General features: G+C 35.7%; 2 protein-coding genes across 5 annotated transcripts in view; both read right to left on the bottom strand.

Moving 5' to 3' along the window:
* Window positions 1–118: 118 nt before the first annotated feature.
* Window positions 119–15,947, bottom strand: LOC127972731 (probable tRNA methyltransferase 9B). Of its 3 annotated transcripts, none has more exons than XM_052576479.1 (4): window positions 15,442–15,947; window positions 5,389–5,672; window positions 4,813–4,986; window positions 119–1,702 (listed from the first exon to the last, which is right to left on the bottom strand). In XM_052576479.1, exons 2-4 carry the CDS (start codon window positions 5,540–5,542, stop codon window positions 762–764), a joined length of 1,269 nt encoding a protein of 422 aa, XP_052432439.1. In that variant the 5' UTR covers window positions 5,543–5,672; window positions 15,442–15,947; the 3' UTR covers window positions 119–761. The 3 variants fall into 3 exon arrangements, with proteins under 3 accessions (XP_052432439.1, XP_052432440.1, XP_052432438.1); XM_052576480.1 differs by having other exon boundaries at window positions 5,389–5,623; XM_052576478.1 differs by having other exon boundaries at window positions 5,389–5,579.
* Window positions 15,948–17,522: 1,575 nt separating this feature from the next.
* LOC127972475 (sister chromatid cohesion protein PDS5 homolog B) overlaps window positions 17,523–23,321 on the bottom strand; it is a 35,091-nt gene continuing 29,292 nt past the window's right edge. For both annotated transcript variants that reach the window (XM_052575979.1, XM_052575978.1), the window contains exons 31-34: window positions 20,117–20,575; window positions 19,683–19,778; window positions 19,453–19,564; window positions 17,523–18,331 (exon numbers count right to left, since the gene is read on the bottom strand). In XM_052575979.1, the coding sequence (XP_052431939.1) occupies window positions 18,296–18,331; window positions 19,453–19,564; window positions 19,683–19,778; window positions 20,117–20,575 (703 nt within the window). In that variant the 3' untranslated portion in view covers window positions 17,523–18,295. The remainder of the gene's footprint in view (window positions 18,332–19,452; window positions 19,565–19,682; window positions 19,779–20,116; window positions 20,576–23,321) is intronic.

Raw genomic sequence — 23,321 nt, 5'->3', positions numbered from 1 at the left:
TATTGGGTGCCTTATACCAATTTATTCAATATATTTATTCATTTATTCAATATATATATATATATATATATATATATATATATATTTAACTGTGAAGATATGTATTTGCACCAATGGGTCAGATAAAACTAAATAGAGTGCTTTTATTGTATTTACGTCAAAAATACACATAAAAATGGTTCAAGTTTAAAGGAAAATGAAAGACCTTTGTTGTGACAATTTGACATGGTCAGGTTACACCAATACAAACATGTGCAATCAATTAACAAGCTGTCGACTAGATCAAATCTTGTTTAAAAGCTTCAGAGCACAGCACAACAGCTAATACTAACACAACACCTACACAGACAAACTCCTGAAGAGCGTTCAATAAGAAAACGCTAGTTATGTGCTCACATTGTTTGGTTCAGAAAAATGATGTGCTATGCTTTCTTTTTCAGGCAGGCAATGCTTAAGACAGTTAATAGTGATACACCATTAAAATCAGTGCAAGTGAAGTCAATTATTTTCAACTCAAAACTTAAGACATCACAAAGAATGGAGACTAAATCTCAAGTTCGAATTGCACATTTTAAAGTTACGACTTGGACCAACACTGGTCTCGTCAAAGCATCAATACCTTGCTTGTTATTGCCATTGATACTGAACAGCTAATGTCAGCTTAATATTAGCTCTCTGGTCCCAATACTTAAAATCTACAACTAAAACTTTTAAAGACCTCAAAACGGATATTATTAATGAAAACATTTAAAAAATGAAACTTAAACCTTCCAGACTTGAACCTTCTCAGCCACTACGCACCAATTGGCGTGATCCAAGTAAGTGTGCAAAACATGGAGCTCATCAACATGGTTTTGGATCAACTGTGTCAGTTCTCCTTCCCTGAATACGTGGTAGTATCTCAGACAAGAGTCCTTCAGCTGTTCGCTGCTCTGTCCACTCATCCCATCACTTTCCAGGAGAGACGCTGTGCTTTCCTGCCTCTGCAAGGGCTCTTGTTGGCTCAGTGTACCATCTACCTCCACGTTTCCTTCACAAGTTGACTGATCCCTCTGGTAGGACACCAAGTCAGGCAATGGTACTGCAGAACAATCATGGACGAGCTCCACAGGAACAGTCTCATTTCCATTCCCAGAACTTCTGTTGTCATTTTTATGGACCTGTTCGTTGGGGTCTGAGATGAAGACGTCTTCTTCTAGACTGGTTCTGGAAGAGGATGAAAAGAGGCTGGACATCTGCCTGATCAGACCTCTACTGCTAGTTCGCCGGCTTCTGCTTTCCGATGCTTCGTCGACAGGGGTTTGTAAAGAGCTGGAAGAGGAGCGGGACACAGTCAGGCTGGTGAAGTCCAGCACTGAATCCAAAGATCTGGAGAAGAACCAAAGCCTCTGTTGTTTCTGCTGGCCGGGGCTGATCAAGTCTCCTTCATCCACCATGGAGGATATGCTTCTCACTTTTCTGTGCTTGTCGCTGGAAGCGGAGTCATCGCTGACGCTTTGGGTTCCATTGCCTCGCTGTCTGAGGGCGGGAGATAAAGGAGGATTGGGGTTCCAGGGAATAAAGATGTCCTGTTTCTCAAACTTGCGCCTCTTCTGCTCCATGGCCCAAACATAAATCATGATCCGCCCTCCCACACGCAGGGTGCGTGCCATCTCTTTTATTGCTCGGACACGCCGTTCTTTGGTGGACATGTGGTGGATGACTAAGCAATTGAAAGAAATTGTATTCATAGGTCATTGATATATATCCGAATGATTTCAAGGAATAGTTTCAACCCAGAATTAATTATTTTATTTGCCTTATGCAGTACCATAAAACCCCTACTTGTGCCATGTATCCAATAAATTTTACTTTTGAACACGATGAAGATGGCCAAATTTTTCTTATTTTGTTGAAATATAATTGTTTTCCATTTAGTTCTGCCCTTCGTAAGCAACAGAAGATACTTGTATGTTTCCCGGTACACAAATTAAGTACAATTTACCTTGATCTTCAAATTCCAAAAGTTTTCACCCCCCAGCTCTTAATGCATCTTGTTTCCTTCTGGAGCATCAGTGAATGTTTGAATCTTTTTAAATAGTTGTGTTTGAGTCCCTCAAATGTCCTCAGTCTGAAAATATGTATCTCAAAATCATATAGTCACTGCTGGAAAGGGTTCAAATATGCAAAGATGCTGGAAAACTGAAGAATCTGCAGGACCTTAAAGATTTTTCTGAAGAACGCTGCTCAGTTTAACTGTTCAGAACAAACAAGGGACTCATGCACAACCATCACAAAACAGAAAGACAGTCGAGGATCATCAGGTAACAGAACACAGTATTAAGAACCAAGGGTTCCCAAACTGTTGAATGGGGTTATTTTAATAATTTCAGCAATTTTTTTGTCTTGTGGACTAAATGTTAATATCTTTTATGTACAATATCTTACTCAGGACAGTACTAAATAATAAATAACATGCATTTAGTATGATCTCTCTTATTTTTTGAAAATTACTCATATTTTCACAGATTCTGCAAGGGGTGCCCAAACTTTCGAGCCCCACTGTATATATATATATATATATATATATATATATATATATATATATATATATATATATATATATATATATATATATATATATATAAAATATACTGTTTCTGTGAGTCAATGTTGTGTCTATTCAATGTCCCACATGAATACTGTTGATTGTTATTATTATTCCCCAATAATAACAATAATATTAATAATAATGATAAAACAATAGTAAAATAATTTTAAATTAGAAACTAAAATAAAAAATGCACACTTAATACATTTGAATCCAACAAAAAGTAGTATTCTGATAGAGAGTGTGAGATAGAGAATTGTTTTTCGATGAAGAAATAAAATTAAATATTTTAAATTTTTGGTAAACCATCCTTTCAGAAAAGACAGTGTCCCCGTGTAGGACACATCTCTGAAGAATAAAAAATCAAAATCAATGTAGACAGCCCAGCTCATAGCGGTGGGCTGTTTCCTGCATTAAGTGGGGGCTTTCAGAGTGTTTAAACCATTATGAGACTCTGATATCATCAATGGGCACATTAATCTTCTCTCTGAGGATTCACGAGGGGTTGCCAGGTGACCCAGCTGTACCGCCTGACAACAAATACTCCCAGGCCTCTTCCAAGAAGCACTAATCTCCTGTAGCCTAGAAACACCTCTTGTTTCCTCCACCTCATAAAGCCTAAATAAACCTATATATCCGCTCCATTTCAAGTTAATGGCAGCACTATCAGCTGATTGAAATTAAATGGTTTGATGGAAATACTAGTGTTAATGTGGGTGTATGACATTTTGAATTGTGCTCCTATGAATGGACATCCTCATAGATCATTATGCTAACGATCTCATGTCAGAGCCTGTCCGCACTGCATGTTCCTTTTAAAGCAACATGACCTTTTACTGTTCCAATACATTCTGCACTAAAATAAAACATGAATGTGCATAAAAGGAAATAAAAATCGTTGAAATTAATTTACATGTGAAATAATTTTGACTAGTTTCATGACTATTATGAATGGGAATTAAGACCCATTTTAAAAGAAAGAAATATGAAATTGAAAGCTTTTCAAGTGTGAATAGTTCTTGCTGGTTGCACGCAGTTACAAAAAGCATAACTAGTGTGGACCATTCACAAACAAATGGCCCTAATGAGTTGATTCTTGTATATGATTCGGATAAAAAAATATTCATAAACATGTGCTCTGTCAGAATGAATCATTCTAATGACTCACTGAATCAATAAGAACAGTTCTACACTTATTCACTGAACTAAAAGTCATTTGTATAACTAATAAACTGCTTCCTCAAAAGTACTAAAAGAATCAATAATGGAATCATTAATGAACTGACTCATTAAAAGGAATCTGCATCAGAACCAGAATGTATTTGAATGTCAGGGTTATTACAGTTACCTAAATCTATTTCCATTACTTGAAATAAAATAAGCGTTAAATGAAATAAAATATAATTACCAAAGTATACATTTTTAAAGTAACATTTCCAATGTTCATTTAGTTTAACTTAATGTTCTAAAATAACAAACTGAAAATGTATAAAAACTATATAGACATTCAATAAGGGTGCACGATAAATATCGGCCGATAATTAATGCCCATCTCGTCAGTAAAGCCAGTTCTCTAATCTTTAAATTCCATCAGGTGAGTGATTTCACCTAGAGCAGCTTTTACCACACAGAGCTGTTGTTAACTGACAAGCTGCGCAAATCCACGTTCATTATCAATGTTTATTTGCGCAGGTTGTTGGTTAACAACGGCTTTGTGTAGTGTGAACTCTGCACTTTAATTATCGGCCGATATTTGTCATGCAACCCTAACATCTAAAAAATGAGATGTTTGTCTATGTATTAGCTGCAAAAAAAAATTCATTATATTAATTAAATGTATTTAGTTGAGATATATACCATAAAATTGCTTTCTCTCTTTTATTTATGCATTTTTTAAGTCTAATTAATTTTTAAATTAATAATAAAAAGATTGAATTGTAGGAAGCACAGAATTAATTTGTCTCAGTATTTTTACTATGATGATTATTAATCAAAAACCAACTGACCTGAAGTTTTAAAACAATTATATAATAACCTTTTAAATATATAAAATTATATATTATATAATAATATATAATAAATGTTTTGAGGTTTTTTTATTATTATTATTACTGAAAGAATCATTAATGTAATATTTAAATTACTGAATCATTAAATGAATGTAAATGAGAATCAGAATGAATCCATCGAAATGTTTAAGGGTATTTATTTTGCTGAATTACCTGCAATGGAGAGCACTGCATCAAAACAGCCATCTCTGTAGGGTAAACGCAGGCCATCACAAAGCTGCACCTCGTGACCTCGACCCCACGCAGAGTCCACCAATGGTCGACACACGTCACAGCCCAACTTAAAGATATCATCATTGATGTGCAGATATTTGCCATTGCCACATCCTGCAATAATCAAAAAAGTAATCAGTGCATGTCATAAAAATGGATAATTAACATAAAATTGTTTTTCCCGAATGGATGATTCACTGGGGTTGTTTTTCCAGTGTCGTACAGTAATAACGTTGGTGCCCATTCATCCTTATTAAACTTTAATATGAATAATTGCATTTCCTTTCAAACAGCGGTGAAGTAAATCCAGTCTGCTAAGTCTGTATGTGATAACGGGCCATTAGGCTTTTGCAGGCAAAAGAATAAAGACAAGATTACATGCATTTATTTTCAGCCGTAGGATACAAAGATTGTTTACAAAGAAAGCGTGACTTTGACACTAGTAAAAGCATATTGATCTGTTCTGAGAGTTTTATATCTCGTGACACACATTAAAGACAGAACGCAAACCCTTACCGACATCCGCCACGATGCTGCCGGGCTCCTGCTCTAGCAGAAACTGTTTGACCTTGGGCCAAGCTTTGTAGCGGCTGTCGTTGAAGTAGGGTGCGATCCTCTCGTACACGCTGTGAACATGGTCTCTCTCCAGCTGGCTGGCAGCCTCGTCCATGCTGTTCTCTATTAAACCCCACAGAGCATCTTCACCACTTCAGCCAGACAGAGAGGGAGGAGGAGAGATGTGAAATGAGACCTAAAGATTGAGTCGCCCACTGCTTAATGCTTCGGTTTCACAGCCATTTCTAAAAAAAAATGAATTCAATACGACATTTTGATTGGATGCTTCTATACAGCAGTACGAGCCTGGAGGATATACAGTTAGGTCCATATATTTGGACATTCATATTTTTGGCTCTGTATGCCACCAGAGTAGAAGTAAAATTAAACAATCAAGATTAAATTGAAGTGCAGACTTAAAGATTTAATTCAAGGGGATGAGCAAAAATATAACATAAAATGCTTGGGAATTACAACCATTTTTACAGTCTCCCCATTTTTAAGAGCTCAAATTAAATAAAATTTAAATTTTTTATATGTTGTTGAGAATCCTTTGCATGCAATGACTGCCTTAAGTCTGTAATTAATGGACATCACCAGAGACTGGGTTTCCTCCTTTGTGATGCTTTGCCAGGGCTTTACTGCAGCTGACTTCAGTTGTTGTTTGTTTGTGGGTCTTTCTGCCTTCAGTTTTGTCTTCAGCAAGTGAAATGCATGTTCAATCAGATTAAGATCAGGGCCCGGTTTTTCCAAAAGGTTTAATCCGGATAAAATTGATCCGGATTTAGTAATCCTTTTTCTGCGATCCGTGATCATTTAATCCATCTTACTTTTGGAGCCAGTTTTTTAAAGCAACATCGGATTGGATCATTCTGATCCGGATAGGAACTTTTCAGGATCACCAAATCTGGATAACCAGTGCTGGATAACCAGTGCTCAAACAGGATAGGAAATCACAGTGTAGAACTATAGATATGTAAAGATCAACAAGTAGAATAGCCAGTATGGGGTCAAAATAAGTTTATTTTTATTTGAAATGAAAACCCACACATTTAAAAAAAACTAAAAACAAGAAAACCCCCACCTCTTCCAGCAGTCAGCTCATCTGAGACCTACAACACAAACACTGTACACTGAGGATATTTATAACAAGTATCAAGTATGGATGTATTGAAAAAAAAAAAAAAAAAGACTTAATATAAAAAAATATTTTCGATTGTGATGAATATATATATAAATTAGTGACAGAATAAAAAAATATTGTTTTTGGTCAATTTTGACAGCTGTTTGGGGGATTATTTTATGAGGCCAAAATCTTTCTACTTTGCTGTAGGCCTATACTGAAAGGCTGAATACATTAAAGCCTACCTAATCACTGTAGCCTGATGGATGAACAAATAAAATTAAAACCTTATGAATAAATAGGATTTATTGTAAGATACTGCATGATCTGAATATAGTATTATTTGATACATTTTTTAAGTTTTCATGACATTTTGGCCATGAAATCCATGCTGAATCCACCCTTCTGATGGGATCAGTTTAATCCAGATTTTTTTTGGATCAAAGTGATCCAAATCCTACAAAAAAGTTCTAAAAAAAAAACTAACTAAAGGTTTGATCCGGATCAAAACCAAGATTGGATTACGTGATCTAATCCGATTATGTAATCCGTTTTTTCTTTTGAAAAACACATTTTCAAGATTTGATCCAATCCGTTATCCAGAATCCTACTGGATTACTTTTGAAAAACCGGGCCCAGGAGATTAACTTGGCTATTGCAGAATATTCATATTTTTTACCTACAAAAACACCTGGGTTGCTTTTGCTGTAAGTTTTTGGTCATTGTCCATTGTACTATAAAGCACTGTCCAATCAACTTTGCTGCATTTGACTGAATCTGGGCAGACAGTATATCCCTGTACACTTCTGTCACTAAACACCAGTAACCCAGAGCCACTGAAAGCCATGCACGCTCATGGCCATCACACTGCTCCACAGTGTTTCACAGATGATCTGTATTTGCTCTGGTCAAGTCTTCTCTTGATTGTAGACTTTGACAGTGACACATCTACCTCCTGGAGAGTGTTCTTCACTGGGCTGGATGTTTCTTTGGAGAGGAGAGGATTCTCTGATCATCCACCACTGTTGTCCTCTGTGGACCTCCAGGCCTTTTTATGTTGCTGAGTGTGTTCTTTTTTCTCAGAATGTACCAAACTGTTGATTTGGCCACTCTTGATGTTCCTGCTATCTCTCTAATGGATTTATTTTGTTTTTGAAGCCTAACAATTGTCTGTTTCACTTGAATGGAGAGCTTCTTTGACCACATGATGTGGATTCACAGCAACAGCTTCCAAATGTAAATGACACACTAAGAATCAACTCCAGACCTTTTGCTTGCTTAAATGAGGCAGAAATAATGAACGTATAGCCCACATCTGTCCATGAAACTGCTTTTGGTTCAACTGTTCAATTACTTATGATATTTGCAAATGGGGGGAGGTATATATTAAAGAGCTGTAATTCCTTAACCTTTCCTCCGATTTTGGTGATCATACCCTCAAATTAAAACTCCTGTCCAAATATATACACATTATTAGTAAAGGCGATTTACAAAGATTATAATATATATATATATATATTATACTCACTTCTTCTGTGGGTGAAGCTGGTACACGAATGATTCACGGAAACATAGACACGTTTAGGTAGATTGGGGGCACATTCCCTTTAAAAATGTCAGATGTCAGGAGTAAATGCCGATTGCTATGTTCATTAGTGCCCAACCCATATGGTTTTTTTGGGGTTGATACCGATATTAGGGAGTAAAAAAAAGGCAGATATAGATATATACGCAACAGGCTCAAATCGGCCGATAACATATGGGCAAAACAATATATCGGTCAGGCTCTAATGTTCATTACTACATTCAACAACAAAAAAAGATGATGTATATATATATATAAAAGAAGTGGGTAGATTTCTATCAATATAGGGTGGTTGTGTACACACAATACCAAGGCACATTTCAGTTCAAACAACATGTAAAAGTGAATATTGCATCCAATGGATAAACCTTTATTTATATTTTCTCATTTCACACAAAAATAGCTTTAAATAATCATTATGGAGGTATTTTCACAGCCAAATGTAATGGTGATCTGAAATTCAAATGTAATGTAATCTAAATAAATAAAAAATGTACATGCTTATCACCATGCAAAACATACATTCACATAATATCACCATGCAAGAACTACATTAATAATAATAATATATGCAATCTCAAGGAAACTAATTGCATATATTCACAATGAGAACTAAATGAATGACTAAAGCTGAAGTGTTTCTGATTAACTCTTTGTTCGCTTCCTTTCCAGGTAAAATCATTTAGTACATTATTGCTCTTCTGCCACTTGATTGTGGCAGCACAGACAGATGAGGTTGTACGCCTCCTCACAGCTGCGCATCACTTACCAGATGTCCAGTACAACAACATCATGCTTCACAATCAACACATGACTGTTCATCATTTCCCAGTTTCAAACACACTATATCTTCCTCGACAGGGTTGTCTCAAACAAAGCTTTGAAGCAGAGACAGTCAGATATTTCTGTGCTTGTTTCACTGCAGACTGCAGCCCAAGCAGAATAATTGAAATGCAGAGTGGACGCCGCTTTTCAAACTGTGCTGCCACCTCTGATCTGTTTCCAAAGCCTCAGCTGTCATATAACTGCTTGAAACTAAATGGATCAGCTTTACAGGTTTTACGTTATTTATCTATTTATTGTCAAGTATTTGACCTATAACACCAGATGAATTTGAAAAAGGTGTTGCATTCAGCTGTAAAACTAGATTAATTGCCTTTCAGCTGGTTGAGTTGTTGCGAGTCCGAAGTCACGGATCAATAAGAGAACATTTCAAAGCAAATCCACATTTGATGGTGATCTGCTCTCCTGCATTTCAAATGACACATTTGGTCAATAACCTCATGGTCCGGCCAGCAAATCGATGAGACTTTCGTGTTGGCTGCCAGAAGGGTTTGGACAAGCCGGCAAAGTACAAATGCAATACGGTGACCATTTTATCCTATTTTTTTTACTATTACTAAATAAATAACCAGAATCCATAAACAGTGGTTTTGGACTGTATAACAAAGCCAATGTGAATAAGCAATTGACCTTCTGGGATATTTCAGTGAAAACAAGAGTATCTTGTTATTTCATAATGCCTCAGTGGTTTGGAAATGTAGTCTGCGGACCGTAACTGTATGTAAAAACAGAAAGCCCTTCAGCTGAATCTCGTTGCCCTTAAGGGGAAACTCCACAGCTGAATCACAGATGAGCCATAAGAGACAACACAGCAGCATGTGGGCTGGACATAAGTGTGCGACTTGACAGAAGGTGTTTGATGTGCAAGCCAAAATAAAAGAAATGAACATTTCAAGGCAAGAAGATGGTTGATTTTGGTAGCATCTTGTACAATAGATCTTCTCTAAATCAAAACTGCTTCTGTAATGCACTTATTGTGAATGTTTCAGTGGTGTAAGTCATCACAATTAAAAAAGTAGGGATGCACCGATATCGATACTGGTATCTGTATCGGGCCCGATACTGAGCTCCTGTACTCATACTTGTACTGGTCCTCGTTAAAATCCCCTAATACCAAACGCTGATACCAAACAGCATGTAATAAGTGTCATATTCAGACAAAGAAACACCAAAAAAAATTTACTAGTGGGTGCAGGACATTATAGTTTATTTCTGGAATTCATGCAAAAATTCTTCATTCGGGAGACTACCAGCAGGGCCGGGGAGTAACGAAATACATGTAACAGCGTTACGTATTTAAAATACAAAATATGAGTAACTGTATTTCGTTATAATTATATTTTAAATAAGGGGTAATCAGATTACAGTTACATCCGAAAAGTTTTTTAGATTACCAAAGTGATTACTTTTAATTGTGATGTCATTTCTTAAATGAATATTTAAGTAAACAGTTTGGGAATTTTAACCAATATGGCAACTGATTCTCCTATGAAAAAAAAAACCTGCGTGCAGTTGCAGCACCCTGTTCATTTAGCAACTCCTAGTGAGCGTTTATACATGCTCATCATCATGAGACAAAAATTTTCCTAGAATTCACACTTTGCATTAAGTTAATAAATCCATATGAATCATGCATGAAATAAAAGTGTATAAAGTCAAACGATAGCTTTATGTGCTTTACAGATGAACTTGAAATCTTTATTCATTCGAATATTTTCAAGTATAGATCATCTTTGGCTAGGTAATGCAAGTTCATGATTTGATTTGTGAACAGATTATTCTTTTGAGTCAATCTTTTAAATTAATTTATTTTGTTTAACGAAACCATTGCGGAAACCAATTGTTCACACAGATCGCTATCTTGAATAGTGATGTAAAATTCCTAACTTGATTTGCGTTGTTTACTCACTTGTAGAGGTAAAACGTATCGTAGTTTGCACTTGTTTCTAAGTCTTGCTGATTTAAACATCCAAGCATTCTAAACCATTCGCACACATTCAGAGCTTGAGCGCTCTCATTCAAAGCAATCACTGAGAGCAGCATTTCAGACAATGCACTTACACAGAATTGATTCCTCTTTCACGTATCCTTGATTTGGAATAAACACATACACACAAAATTATCTAAAAATAACTGTCTCTGCAAGTATTCTCGTAAACCCATTTGGTTATGTCTTAAGTCAACCTATACAGTGGAGAAAAAAATCTCCTGTGCATTATTACATTGAATCCGTGCATTCAGTCTTAAAGGGGCAGCAGCCTTTAAATACCTGCTGTTCCAGTAGTGGCACCTGCTGTCAGATAGTGACATTTGCGTCTCAATCACAAAGCTTAAGTCGGACCATTCTGTTTTTGCTTTCAAATTTTTTAATTAGAAAATCCAAATAACATGTATTTAGCATATTTTTTTGGATAGTAATTCAAATGGTTTCCTCTGATTTAAAATAGAGCACAGAGAAAGCCTGTTTATATGAAGAGATTTGTTTTAGTTGTATAATTTTTTATTTAATTTAGGATTTGAATTTGAAATTGTAAGAAAATTGTGTGGTGTAATCTGCATTGTGAATTTTATCACATTGTGAGTTTATTGAATCATTACATCCCGATATGCTAGTAGTTTTTGCTGATCATGCTGATTTGTCCACAGTAAAGGTCAGCCGATTTTTTTTTTGTTTGTTTTGTTTTGTTTTTTCCGGCTAGTTAAATTAATTTTGGGCTATCAAAACCTCAAGAATACCAATAAAACTATACAAATTTGGGACCAAAAAATTATTCAGACCGAGTCTGGGAAAAAAATTCAGGTTTAGATGCAGCTGGATGACCGCATGCCCAGGAGGCTATAGGCAGTCATTAAGGTTAAGGGTTGCCCGACTAAGTGTTTATACTAGTTTGGCAAATACTGTCATACAAATAGCTATCTGAAATGTTTTTTGTTTGATTGTAAACCATTACATACCTTTCTATCAAAGTTATCTAACATTATCAAGCTGAATTTGTTCTGACAAAGTTTATGTCTGAGTTCTTGTCATATTATATTACCATCTTTTAAACTACAGTGAATAAACTGTGATAATGTTGTCTGAATAAATTTAGGTTTGACTGTATCTATTTAATAAATGAAGTTAACCAGCTAACATTATACATACTCTTTTGGTTTCTGTACCCAATATAATTTTTTTTTTTACATATGTAATATAAATATCGGTATTGGTACTCAGTATCGACAAGTACCAAAAATAAAAGTATCGTATCGGGTGAGTAATGGAAAAAGTGATATCAGTGCATCCCTAAAAAAAAGGAGCGAAAGAAATGTAGACTTATATCACTTGTTTACTAATGGATCCTCTTGAGTGAATGGGTGCAATGAGAGTCCAAACAGCTGATAAAAACTTTTGTAATAAACAAATTCATCATTAAGATGTTTTTAACTGCACTTCACAGGTCTGTGGATCAGTGTGATGTTTTTAATCTGACGGCACCCATTCACTACAGAGGATCCATTGTAAGTAATGGATGGCTAAATTTGTTCCGATGAAGAAACAAACTCATTTGCATCTTGGATGGCCTGTGAGTAGGTATATTTTCAGCAAATTGTATTTTTTGGGTGAACTATTCCTTCAAAAAAAGACAACCCGGAGCTATGTGTGCATTGTATGATTATTTTAGTAAACTTCATGTCATTTTTTTATTTCTCACCACCCAATCAATTCCAGAATGATAATGTCAAATAATGCAAAGTTTTTTCTAAGAGTATGTTTACACAACAATGATTGTGGTAAAAAAAAAAAAAAAAAAAGGTTTTTCCTTTAAAAATTTCATGTTCAGAAAACAACGATCCCTGTTCTCACAAATCCGTGAAAATGACTGTGCAGAGAGTGAGTAATTAATAACAAAGTTAAATTTTTTTGGGTGAATGATCCCCTGTAAGGAAGTAAATTGGGGTGCAAATAAAAAAATTTGCACAAAAAAAAAACAAAAACAAAAAAATCCACAAACAAAGGACACAAGAAATATATTTTGATTTTGGCCAGTAAACAACTACTAGAAACCATGAAGAACACCCTAGCAACCACACTGCAGCATTCCAGAGAAAAGATAGCCTTTGGTTATTATGGTCATTTGAGGTCATAAAATATTCAAACGTGCCCTTTTGAAAATGAAATACAATAATAAATAACTGCAAGGACTGCATTCGCAATATATCCTCACCACAATTGTTTCCAAGAAGTCATTTTAGACTTGTGCTGACTCTCTGGCCTTGAAAGTCTTGTCAACAAGCAAGCAATATTAAAGGTCATCAAGGCCACACTGCATCAAATAAAGAGATAGTTGACAGCGACCTTAGAAATGTCACCTCACTGAAAGACGTCAACTGCTTGGTGTCTCTCCAACACACCTTTAGAAAATATCAAACCTCTGTCAAAGCAAAACCATGACTTTCTGGAGGCCTTCCGTTAGGAGCATTATGATTTCATCTCTCTTGGGACCCTGCAGTTGACCCTGTTTTGCTGAGAACTCTGAGGGTCCCTCATTAGGGGACTATTTTCAGATCACACCCGCTGACAGAAGGATGGGAGAGAAGCGCTATGGCGTCATCACCTCACACAGTCCTGACGAGACTCAGATTGCATCCGACTGTCCCTTCAATTCATTAAAATGCTCAACTCGACAAGCATTATGTAACCAGCTGCAAGCTGGATGTTGGGAGAATACTGAACAGCAACATCTAAATTTAGAAACAAGCAATACCCGCCAGACCACTATTCTCTTACAGAGAAACAGCGGCCCTGACTCAGTTCCAAATGGAAACGTGGAGTAAATGATAAAGACTTTCATTGTTTAGTCATTTATCTGTTGACAGACTTACTACTCCATGCAAGTTTCCCATAACTGATAACAAGCAGATTTAACTTCAATTGCTTTTTTTTAAAGCACTGCTTATTAAATAAGTACTTGATAGTATGCAGCAGTGTGTGTGTGTGTGTGTTTGAGTAAATGCTTATGTACAGTATATACACGAGCAGAGAGACACATTATTACAAATAAATGAAAACAAATTAAAATATATAGGCTATGAACAATATAAAATATAGATTTTTAATACATAGCCTACTTAAATATTTTTGAAAACAATCACACATTTTTACATTTATAACACGCATGCATGCAGCTTAAAACTGGTTTATATGCATATATAATTTGCTGTGTGTGTTTTGTTATATAAATGTATGTGACTGGTGCACAACATACAAACAAGTGTGCGCAAATGTATATGATCTCAGTCGCTTAAAGGTTTTTTATTAAAAAAAAACTCTTTAGAAAATTGAGTTAGCCGCGTACCAAAACAAACTTGTAGCCAATCAGCAGTAAGGGGCAAGTCTACTCATGATGTGGAGGAGAGAGCGCTCAGTGCACAGGATGGACATTAGCCATGCCGAGCAACAACAGAAAGATAGAGATGACAGATAAAAAAACAAAAGAGGAAAATGTCTGTGGAACGAAAGAAGGCTTAGGATAAGGCAAGAAGTAGGACCCGTGTAAATTTCTGATCAGATTTTCAGTATTGGAGTAGGGTGGCTATATGTGCCGTTCATACAGGACACGTCCCAGACAGGATTTTAATATTGTCTAAAAACATCTAGAGCAGTTTGTCCAATAAAATGCAGATATTGTACATAATGGACATAATATGGAGCTATCTGCTCTGCTCTCTATAGCTCTCATTAATGTCACAACGGATGACATACTCGATGATCAGCTCTCCTGTCATCTCTCAGTCCCTCACAGACTAGTCACAAACAGCACAATGACATTATGGCAGGGGAATGTCTTTAAATTCTAATCAAGGAAAAACCACACTCTGTTGTCTTATTTTTAAAGAACTTCAAAAGTTGCGCTTGAACCATTTTGCGCGAAAAATTACAAACTTGCTTCAGCTTGTGTGCAGCTTTTTTACATAATTTTTTACATGTTTACATAATAACCAACATTATTAATCTAAGGGGATGGTTATAGGGGAGATGGTGGTTTCACAGAAGTGATGCTTTTAGTCATTAGTCACCCCCTCAAGAGCCCTGCTTTTGGGGTAGGGGCGTGTTTGTTTTGGTGATTTTGAATATTTATATTGGCTGCAAGAAATCACCCACCTTTAAATAAACAGGATATACGTATACACTCATTCATGTTTCTCAGGAAACGTTGCACTATGAGACACAAGATCCTGCTGATCCTTGATGTTGATGTATAAAGTTTAAAACGCCAACAGAAAGCTTCAGAGATGTAATCTTCATTAAATGAACATGCATTTCACACACTAGCGATTCTGTTTATCTTCATGCGCAAACTTGTCAGAGAACTGTCACGCGATGCGATCCAAATCAATGTATTTCCAATTGAAAGTTCTATCTCATATTTGTACGCAACACAAGAATTAGGGTCGTATACATCATCTGAATCAAACCTACCTCTCTCAAGCTTGCAGTCGCAGGGACATCAAATCCAACGGGAGGCTGTTTCTTTAATTCGCGATATTACATTAATGTAAAAAGTAAAAGACCTTGATAAAATATCGACACCCCACACTGACTGTGTGCAACAGACCGGCTCAGGATGCTCACCGGGGATGTGTTAATAAATACATGCTCACTAAGCTCGACCCCTAGTCTGGAGTGATGTCCGATTCGCGAAAGAATAATTCTTTTGAACTGGATCTTTTTTGTGATTCAGTCGAACCGAACCGCAAATGATTCATCTCTTAAATGAAAGTTAAATGAAACATTTTCTCCAGAGTATGGATAACTAGCGCCTTAAACGAAAGAAGATTGGAAAAACACTTTACAAACGACATCAGACTGGTTGAATAATATAAGCTAATTATTAAACTTAACTAAAACCGTAAATGGCACTTGTGAGACTTACGGGAACACTGTGATGAATCACAGTTCAACAAACAATCCAAACGAATCGACTCGCTTAAATGAAACTGATATCCCAGACGGATGAGTGAATTTAATGAGAGCGCAGGGAACACAGGGCTAGTGTGCGGCGTATCGTCCGCAACTCCGATTGGTCGGCACAGTCACGTGATCTCAATACAATAAACACGCTACTTGAGACGCATGGCAAACGATTGAGGCGAAGCAGGATTTCCATTTATTTAAGGATGATTCATACTTTTACTACAGCGTGTTATACGAGAAAAAAGAGCAGGGTGTTAATAGTTAAACAACATCAACAGTGATTTGTAAAAGCTGAAAAATTATAGATAGATAGATAGATAGATAGATAGATAGGATATTTTATTTATAGATATTAAATTTACATTACATTTACATTAATTAATTTAGCAGACGCATTTATTAAAACATAAATACCTCCTTATAGATCATTTCAAGACTACTGACAGTGTAAATGGTTGTTAAGAGTTTTTGCTTATGTCAACTCTGAATAGTTTTGTCTTATTTCCTATTTCTTTGCAGTTGGCACGAAATCGTTTTTTCATAGTGTGGGTGTGTATGAATACATGCAAATTACTGTTCTTCACAAAGCTGTTATAATAATACAAAAACTGCTTCGTGATGCTCAGTTGAATGCAGTCTAATGGATTTTGAGTTTTGAAGTAAATGCAACAGCAGCTGGTCAGCAGATGATGGACCCAAAGAGAGTGCATGGATAAGAAAAGGAAGAAAAAAAAACCTTTTTGCCACAAAAATATGTTAAGTGATCATTTAAAACCTAATATCCTCAAACTTGAAATTTACGAAAGATCCAGATCCAGTCAGCAGTCATCTGATTTAATTGCACTCGAATGGATTGAAACTGCTTTTTGCTGCTTTTGTAAAGAATGTATTGCATGAGAAACTGAGCTGGAATTATAAAAATGTATAATTATTATTATAATTATTTTTTTTTTAAATCCTGTCGACCCTCAGATACATTTATTTATTTGTTTAATCACCTCAATCACCAGTAAAGTTTAAGACGTTCACTGGATCTTCTGGACAGATTAGAAAGTGTTGAAATTAACATTTTTAGGACTGACCATGTAGTTTATGTAGATGTTTGACAATCGTTATTATTAAAAAATAACATTTCAGACAGCTGTATAGGTTACACTTTTCTTAACTATGAATGGCTTAAATGATACAAAGTCTTTACCCATTTTTTGAAGACAAAACTAGAAAATAACTTCTCTTAAAATGCCTAAATTCTCTTTAAAAAAAACAACATATATATATATATATATATATATATATATATATATATATATATATTACATACTATTCTCATATCGACAGTTTTTTCTCTAAGTTTTTTTCAAAAAATGTAATTAAATAAGATGTTTTACTAAATATAAACCTCAAATATATGTCAGATAAATGCATATACATAAAAATGTATGCATTGAGGGTGTATATAAGTATATATGCCTTTATATTTTAGAAAGTTTAGTTTAATTTTTTTTTTATTAAAGTTCAGTCTATATATTTCGAGGTCTTTTGCATCAAAATGGCTAACTGAACATTTAAAATAACAAATATGCAAGTTATTTATACAGAATATTTTATTGGTTCAGCAGACTGAAAAAACTGATTTGGATGGTGGGGGAGAATCTTCCATTGTTTCCTAACAGCCAATATTAAAAACCAATGCTCTGTACCATCTCCTCCCCGTTTAAAACACTGATAAAATCAATACTGGGCTGTAAAATGTAACAAATACGTGAATTTATCATCAAACCAGTGTTTCTTTTATCTGCAGAGGCACATTTGCACATGCACAACCATATGCACACAAGAATTACACAAATGAGAAGGGTTAAAAAAGGAAAGAATAAAACGACAAACAAATAAAAAAAAAAGGGAACTACAAAATGGTTATGTAGCATATTACAGAATGATATACAGAAGACACACGGGACACATATAGTACTGCTAAAAGGTGATGAGAATTATTTTCGTTTACTTGGACAGATCAGCTGGTGCAATATATTTAAAGCTGGAGGTCAAAGCTATACAAGTTGTATCCCTAACCTTGGGGGAGGGGGGGGATATGTTAAGAGCCCAAAAACTATTTACACTTTCTTTCTCATACAATTAAGATAACATGGTCGGCGCACACATAACAATGGAAAACGAACCACGAGTCATGGTGGATAGGGGAGGCAGAAGCATACGGCAGTAAAAGACGGCAAAATACAGCTAAAGCAGTTGCATGGCTCCAAAAAGTCCCAACTTTCACAAGTTCGCTCTGTGCATCAGACTTTTTCCTTAAGTATAGCAATCTCCAATCAATCTTGCATTTTGTCTTTGAAAGCACTCATCTTCGGTCTCTTCTCCCCACCTTCCGTCGCACCTACAAAAACATATAAGCACATTCTCAGAACTTTTGTTGGTTTTGTTGGTCTGCTTGCTTCTATTGTTCTCATTTGTAAATCTCTTTGGATAAAAGTGTCTGCTAAATGATTAAATGTTAAATGTAAATGTAACTTTCACCACTCCTTACTAATCAATTTCTATTATTTTTCTGGCCAATATAAAATATAAAAATTTTTAAACATCTCTGCATTAATTTAAATTACAATTTTTAAGATCTCAGCTGAATAAATTTATATGACTTTATCATTCATGGTTAGAAAGAGTTTTTAAATCCTTCATTCAGTTTTCTTCAACAGATTTCTACATTGAATTACATTTCTTTTAAACAATTATTATATTTGATTGTATAATTTTCTGCCCAATGAATTTATTACCTTCCATCACTATTACTACCGTATTTTTCGGGTAATAAGTCACACCTGTCCAAAAGTATGTCATGAGGAGGAAAAAAACATAATACAAGTCGCACTTGACTATAAGTCGCATTTATTTGAGAACCAAGAGAAAGCATTACCGTCTACCGCCGCGAGAGGGTGCTCTATGTCTTCAGTGTATTCATGAATACTTGAAAGATTACATTTTTTAAAATCTTCATATAGATTTCTTGTGCAAACCTTTATGGAATTAAAATTAAAACAGATACTATATTTAAAAAACATTTTTTTTTTTTTGAAATCCTAAGATTTCTTGCCCAATTCATTTTTATGACTTAAGATCTTTCATGATTACTTGATAAAGATATATATTTTTTAATCTTCATACAGATTTCCAGAGCTGAATTCTGTTGAATTAATACAATTAAACAATGATTACATTTATATTTATTAAAATTTTGAAGATGTCTACCCAATACAATTCTACGGCTTAAAATCATTCATGATTACTAGAAATATATATATATATTCTTTTAATACTCCTCATACCATACCATAGATATTTAACCAACTATTAATTTCAAACAATTACTACTGCAAATGTCTCCAAATCTAAGATATTTTATCTTCAATTAACAATTTGCATAGAAAGCCCTTTTTTAAATTTTAAATCAGCTGATTTGGTTTCCCATAACTATGAGTTATCAGGGGAAAGGAAACTCACTTTAGTTGAAGAGTCCACTGACTCGTCCTCTTCCTCCTCGCTCTGCTGGGCTGTGTCCATGTCCTCTTCAGACTCCTCTTCCTGGTTGGCAGCAGCTCTTGATCTCCCACCGCTGAAACAGATTGTATGAGTCAAATAAAACCCATGAAACAGCCCCAGACACATGTACAGACTAAAGGCAGCATCAAGGGAAAATGTCAGAAAGCTTTTAGCAACATGAGTCTGTGTACCTGGCTTTCCTAGCTGCTGTCTGTGACTTTGGAGGTCGTCCTCTCCTTTTCTGAGGTGTGGATTCCACAGAATCGCTGGCAGTATCTGCCTCCCCTCTGCGAATAACCATTTCAAATGTTAAGAATAAAGGGTTTATGGGTATTTGGGACGCTCAGTGCCAGTTCATCTTTGTTAAGGTCATATACATATACATATTAGGGCTGCACGATGTGTCGTTTAAAAATAAAAAGTTTGAATATAATTATAGTAGAAAATTTACAAAATATCTTCATGGAACATGATCTTTACTTAATGTCATAATGATTTTTGGCATAAAATAAAAATCTGTAATTGTGACCCATACAATGTTTTTTTGACTATTTGACTAAGCGAGTTAAGACTGGTATGTGCTCCAGGGTCTCTCTCTCACACACACACACACACACACACAAACCTTGGTTTACGTCCTCTTCTGCCTTTGGGCTTCACCTCCATATTCTCACTTCCTGCGTCATCCTCATCGTCCTCCTCTTCCTCTTCCTCATTTTCTTCATCAGCAGGTGGAGCAGTCTTCCTGCGACCCCTCCTGCCCTTGCTTGGCGTCTCGTCTTTTGAGGCTGCTGATTTGGGGGGCCGTCCTCGTCGGCCTCTCTTGGGCGGACTGTTCTGTTCGTCTTCGGCCTCAATGGAGGCCTCTGCTATGCTGCTGTCTTCACCCCACTGGTCCTCGGCATCATCAGTGCTCGTGTTGGCAGCTTTCTTCCGGCCCCGCTTGGGCTTGGACTCCTGACCCTTGTCGTCCTGGTTGGCTGCAGCACCCCGCTTGCGCCCCCTGCTGGGCTTTTCGGTCTCAGATGGGCTCTTCAAAGAAATGTCTTCATTCTCACTGTGGTCCACATCAGCAGAGTCCAGCCTGGGTTGAGAAAATAAATCTAGGTTTAAGCCCATGCAAGACTTCCTGGCATGGTGCCAAAGATACGTTGGGTAGTTGCTAGGGTGTCAGGGATATTTTTTAGCTTATTATTACTAAACAGTCAACTCTTGTGTCTAAAAAAATAAAATGTTTAAGATCCTTAAAAATGAAAATGAACTGCACTGACAAAATCTACCAATTACACAAACAGTATATTAAAAAATAAATAACTAACTACATTGAGCTATCATTCATGTCCATAGCACATCTAACTTTGTATTTAGATTGTTTGTAGAAATGTTTTAAAAGCCCAACAACTGACTGAAGTGACAAAATTCAAGTCATTTTTCAGCTGTTTTTCTTGGTCACATTATAAAGACACCTACGAGTTTGGCTATTATAAACTCGAGGGACAGCATGAGTCATCTCAATGCCATCGAGCAGTACATCCCCCGAGTGCTCTTTCGATGTGGCACAGGTAAAAGGAAACAGCAATTATCGTGCCTTCGTGACGCAGATCCATGAAACACTCCATTCAAAAGAATCTCAATGACAGCTATTCAGAAACCAAGCGTCTGAGACGACCATCACATGCCTACCCTTCATGCAGGAACGTTGAAAGGCGCTATCATTATTGAGCACCGTAACCTCAAAAGAGCTTGTTTAGCCCACAGTAGGATGTTAATACCAGAGCCAGATTTTTCAGTACAAAAATGACTTTTAATAACACCCAAAATGGATTCATACAAGGCTTGCGATCAGACTGCAGAGAACTAAGAGTTCATAATATTACAGTTTTAGGAGAGGGAGTGTGTCTCATGTTATTTATAATGCTTGTGTGTTTATGCACACCACCACTGGTTTTATGGGAGATCTGGAACAAATTCACGCTACTGAACAGATTATGCTACAAATATGTCGTTTTTGCTAAACTACATATTTTCATAAAAGGCACAGATTAAAATGCGAAAGCCATGATATGAGGTTTTCAATGTAACAATCAGGTTACTAATGTAATTTTCTTGAAACATAATGATATCTTCTATATACACTACTGTTTGAAAGTAAATAACATGTTATACACAGCTCTTTATAATTTTAAGTAAACTTTCCACAGGTTTAGTTAGTCTTATGCACAACAATGCATTTATCTGAAGAAAAACTAAAAAAAAAAAAAAAAAAAAAAAAAAAAACAGTAATATTTTTACATTTAAAATATATTTTCTCCCTATTTTAATATTTATAAATGGAATTTATTCCCATGATGCAAAGCTGAATTTTCAGCAACATTTTTACAGTCTTCAGTGTCACATGATCCTTCAGAAATCATTCTGATTTGGAGCTCAAGAAACCTATTATCAATGCTGAAAAAAGGTTGTGCCACACTTTATTTTATTTTTTGTGAAAGCCAGGATTCTTTAATATTAGTTTAAAATAGCAGCATTTATCTGAAACAAATCTTATGTAACATTTAGGGATGTCAACGATTAATCGATGATCGATTAATTGTCGATAAGAGATGCAATCGATTAAGGCTATCGATGGTCGGTTAACCGATTCAAAGTTGGGCTGCGTGCGGCTCATGCGCACTCAACACGTGCGAGCGGCTGTGAGTGACGGTGACGATATATAAAAGCATCATCATTCATTCACAATGTACAAATTAAGCTTTTAATGTGATTTAAACTTTAAAGTACATTAAAATAGAAACAACATAAAAGTTCTTCAACATTAAATGCAATAGAAATGTAGTTACTAATCATTTCATCAGATAACTGTTTTATATCGTGCGCTTTGCAGGGCTGCGGGACACAGTGACAGGACAGGTAGTCTATTCATTCCTACAACTTGTTAATTCATTCCTACGAATTATTAATGTGGCAATTGTCCATGTTTCATTAATTTTGTTCCCTAAATAACCCATGATTTAAGTGAAATAAGGGAACAAATTAATAAATCGAACGAATTCTTAATTCATGAAATCTTTAATTTCCCTTCCCATGTTTACCACAGTAAGAGATGCGAAAACAGTTATTAAAAGCGAAAGATAATAAAATAAACCTGGGAAATTAGAGGGTTAGACTATGAAGATTTAGGAAAAGAAACAATGCCTAAATATACTGAATTTGTGCAAATTCTTGACCAACCGGCAAACCAGAACAAAGCCGCGTAAATGAAGACTATGGGGTCCAAAAGCATGGTCGCGAGCTAACATTTTCCAGTTAACCTATTATTCCTCTAATAAACAAAGCTTTTATACCACACTTGTCATAATCAGATCTTATCATTTCTAAATAAATAATTGCTGGATTCAAAACAGCGATTAATAGGCTCTGTGACCGACACATTCCTGGAGCATTCACTGCTGTCACTAAACGGTGACGCCGAGCATCGTTCACAAGTTTCTGCATGGACCTGACTAGGGCACAGGTTCTAAGCCCTGGGACAAAATGGGATGCTTTAAGGAAAATTTATAGCCTACTAAGTAATAGGCCCAACATAAAAATAACAATTTGTTTTCATGTTTTTTTTTTCTTTTTTTAAATAGGCTATGCGAAATATATCCGACTTAAATAATTTAGATTAACGGATTTAAAACAGAAGTGTGGGCGCTCCATAAGTTCACAAAAAAAAAAAAAAAAAAAAGGATGACAACGCATTCTGTTTGTTTGCTTTATTTTACAAGAGCGCAAATCTTCTGTTTTTATTGTGAGTGTGCACAAATGAAAGTAAACACTTTTGCGGA

This window comes from Carassius gibelio, chromosome B15 (assembly GCF_023724105.1).
Source record: "Carassius gibelio isolate Cgi1373 ecotype wild population from Czech Republic chromosome B15, carGib1.2-hapl.c, whole genome shotgun sequence".
NCBI lineage: Eukaryota > Metazoa > Chordata > Actinopteri > Cypriniformes > Cyprinidae > Carassius > Carassius gibelio.
Note: the sequence above shows the minus strand (reverse complement) of the source record. Positions and strands in the feature narration are given on the sequence as shown.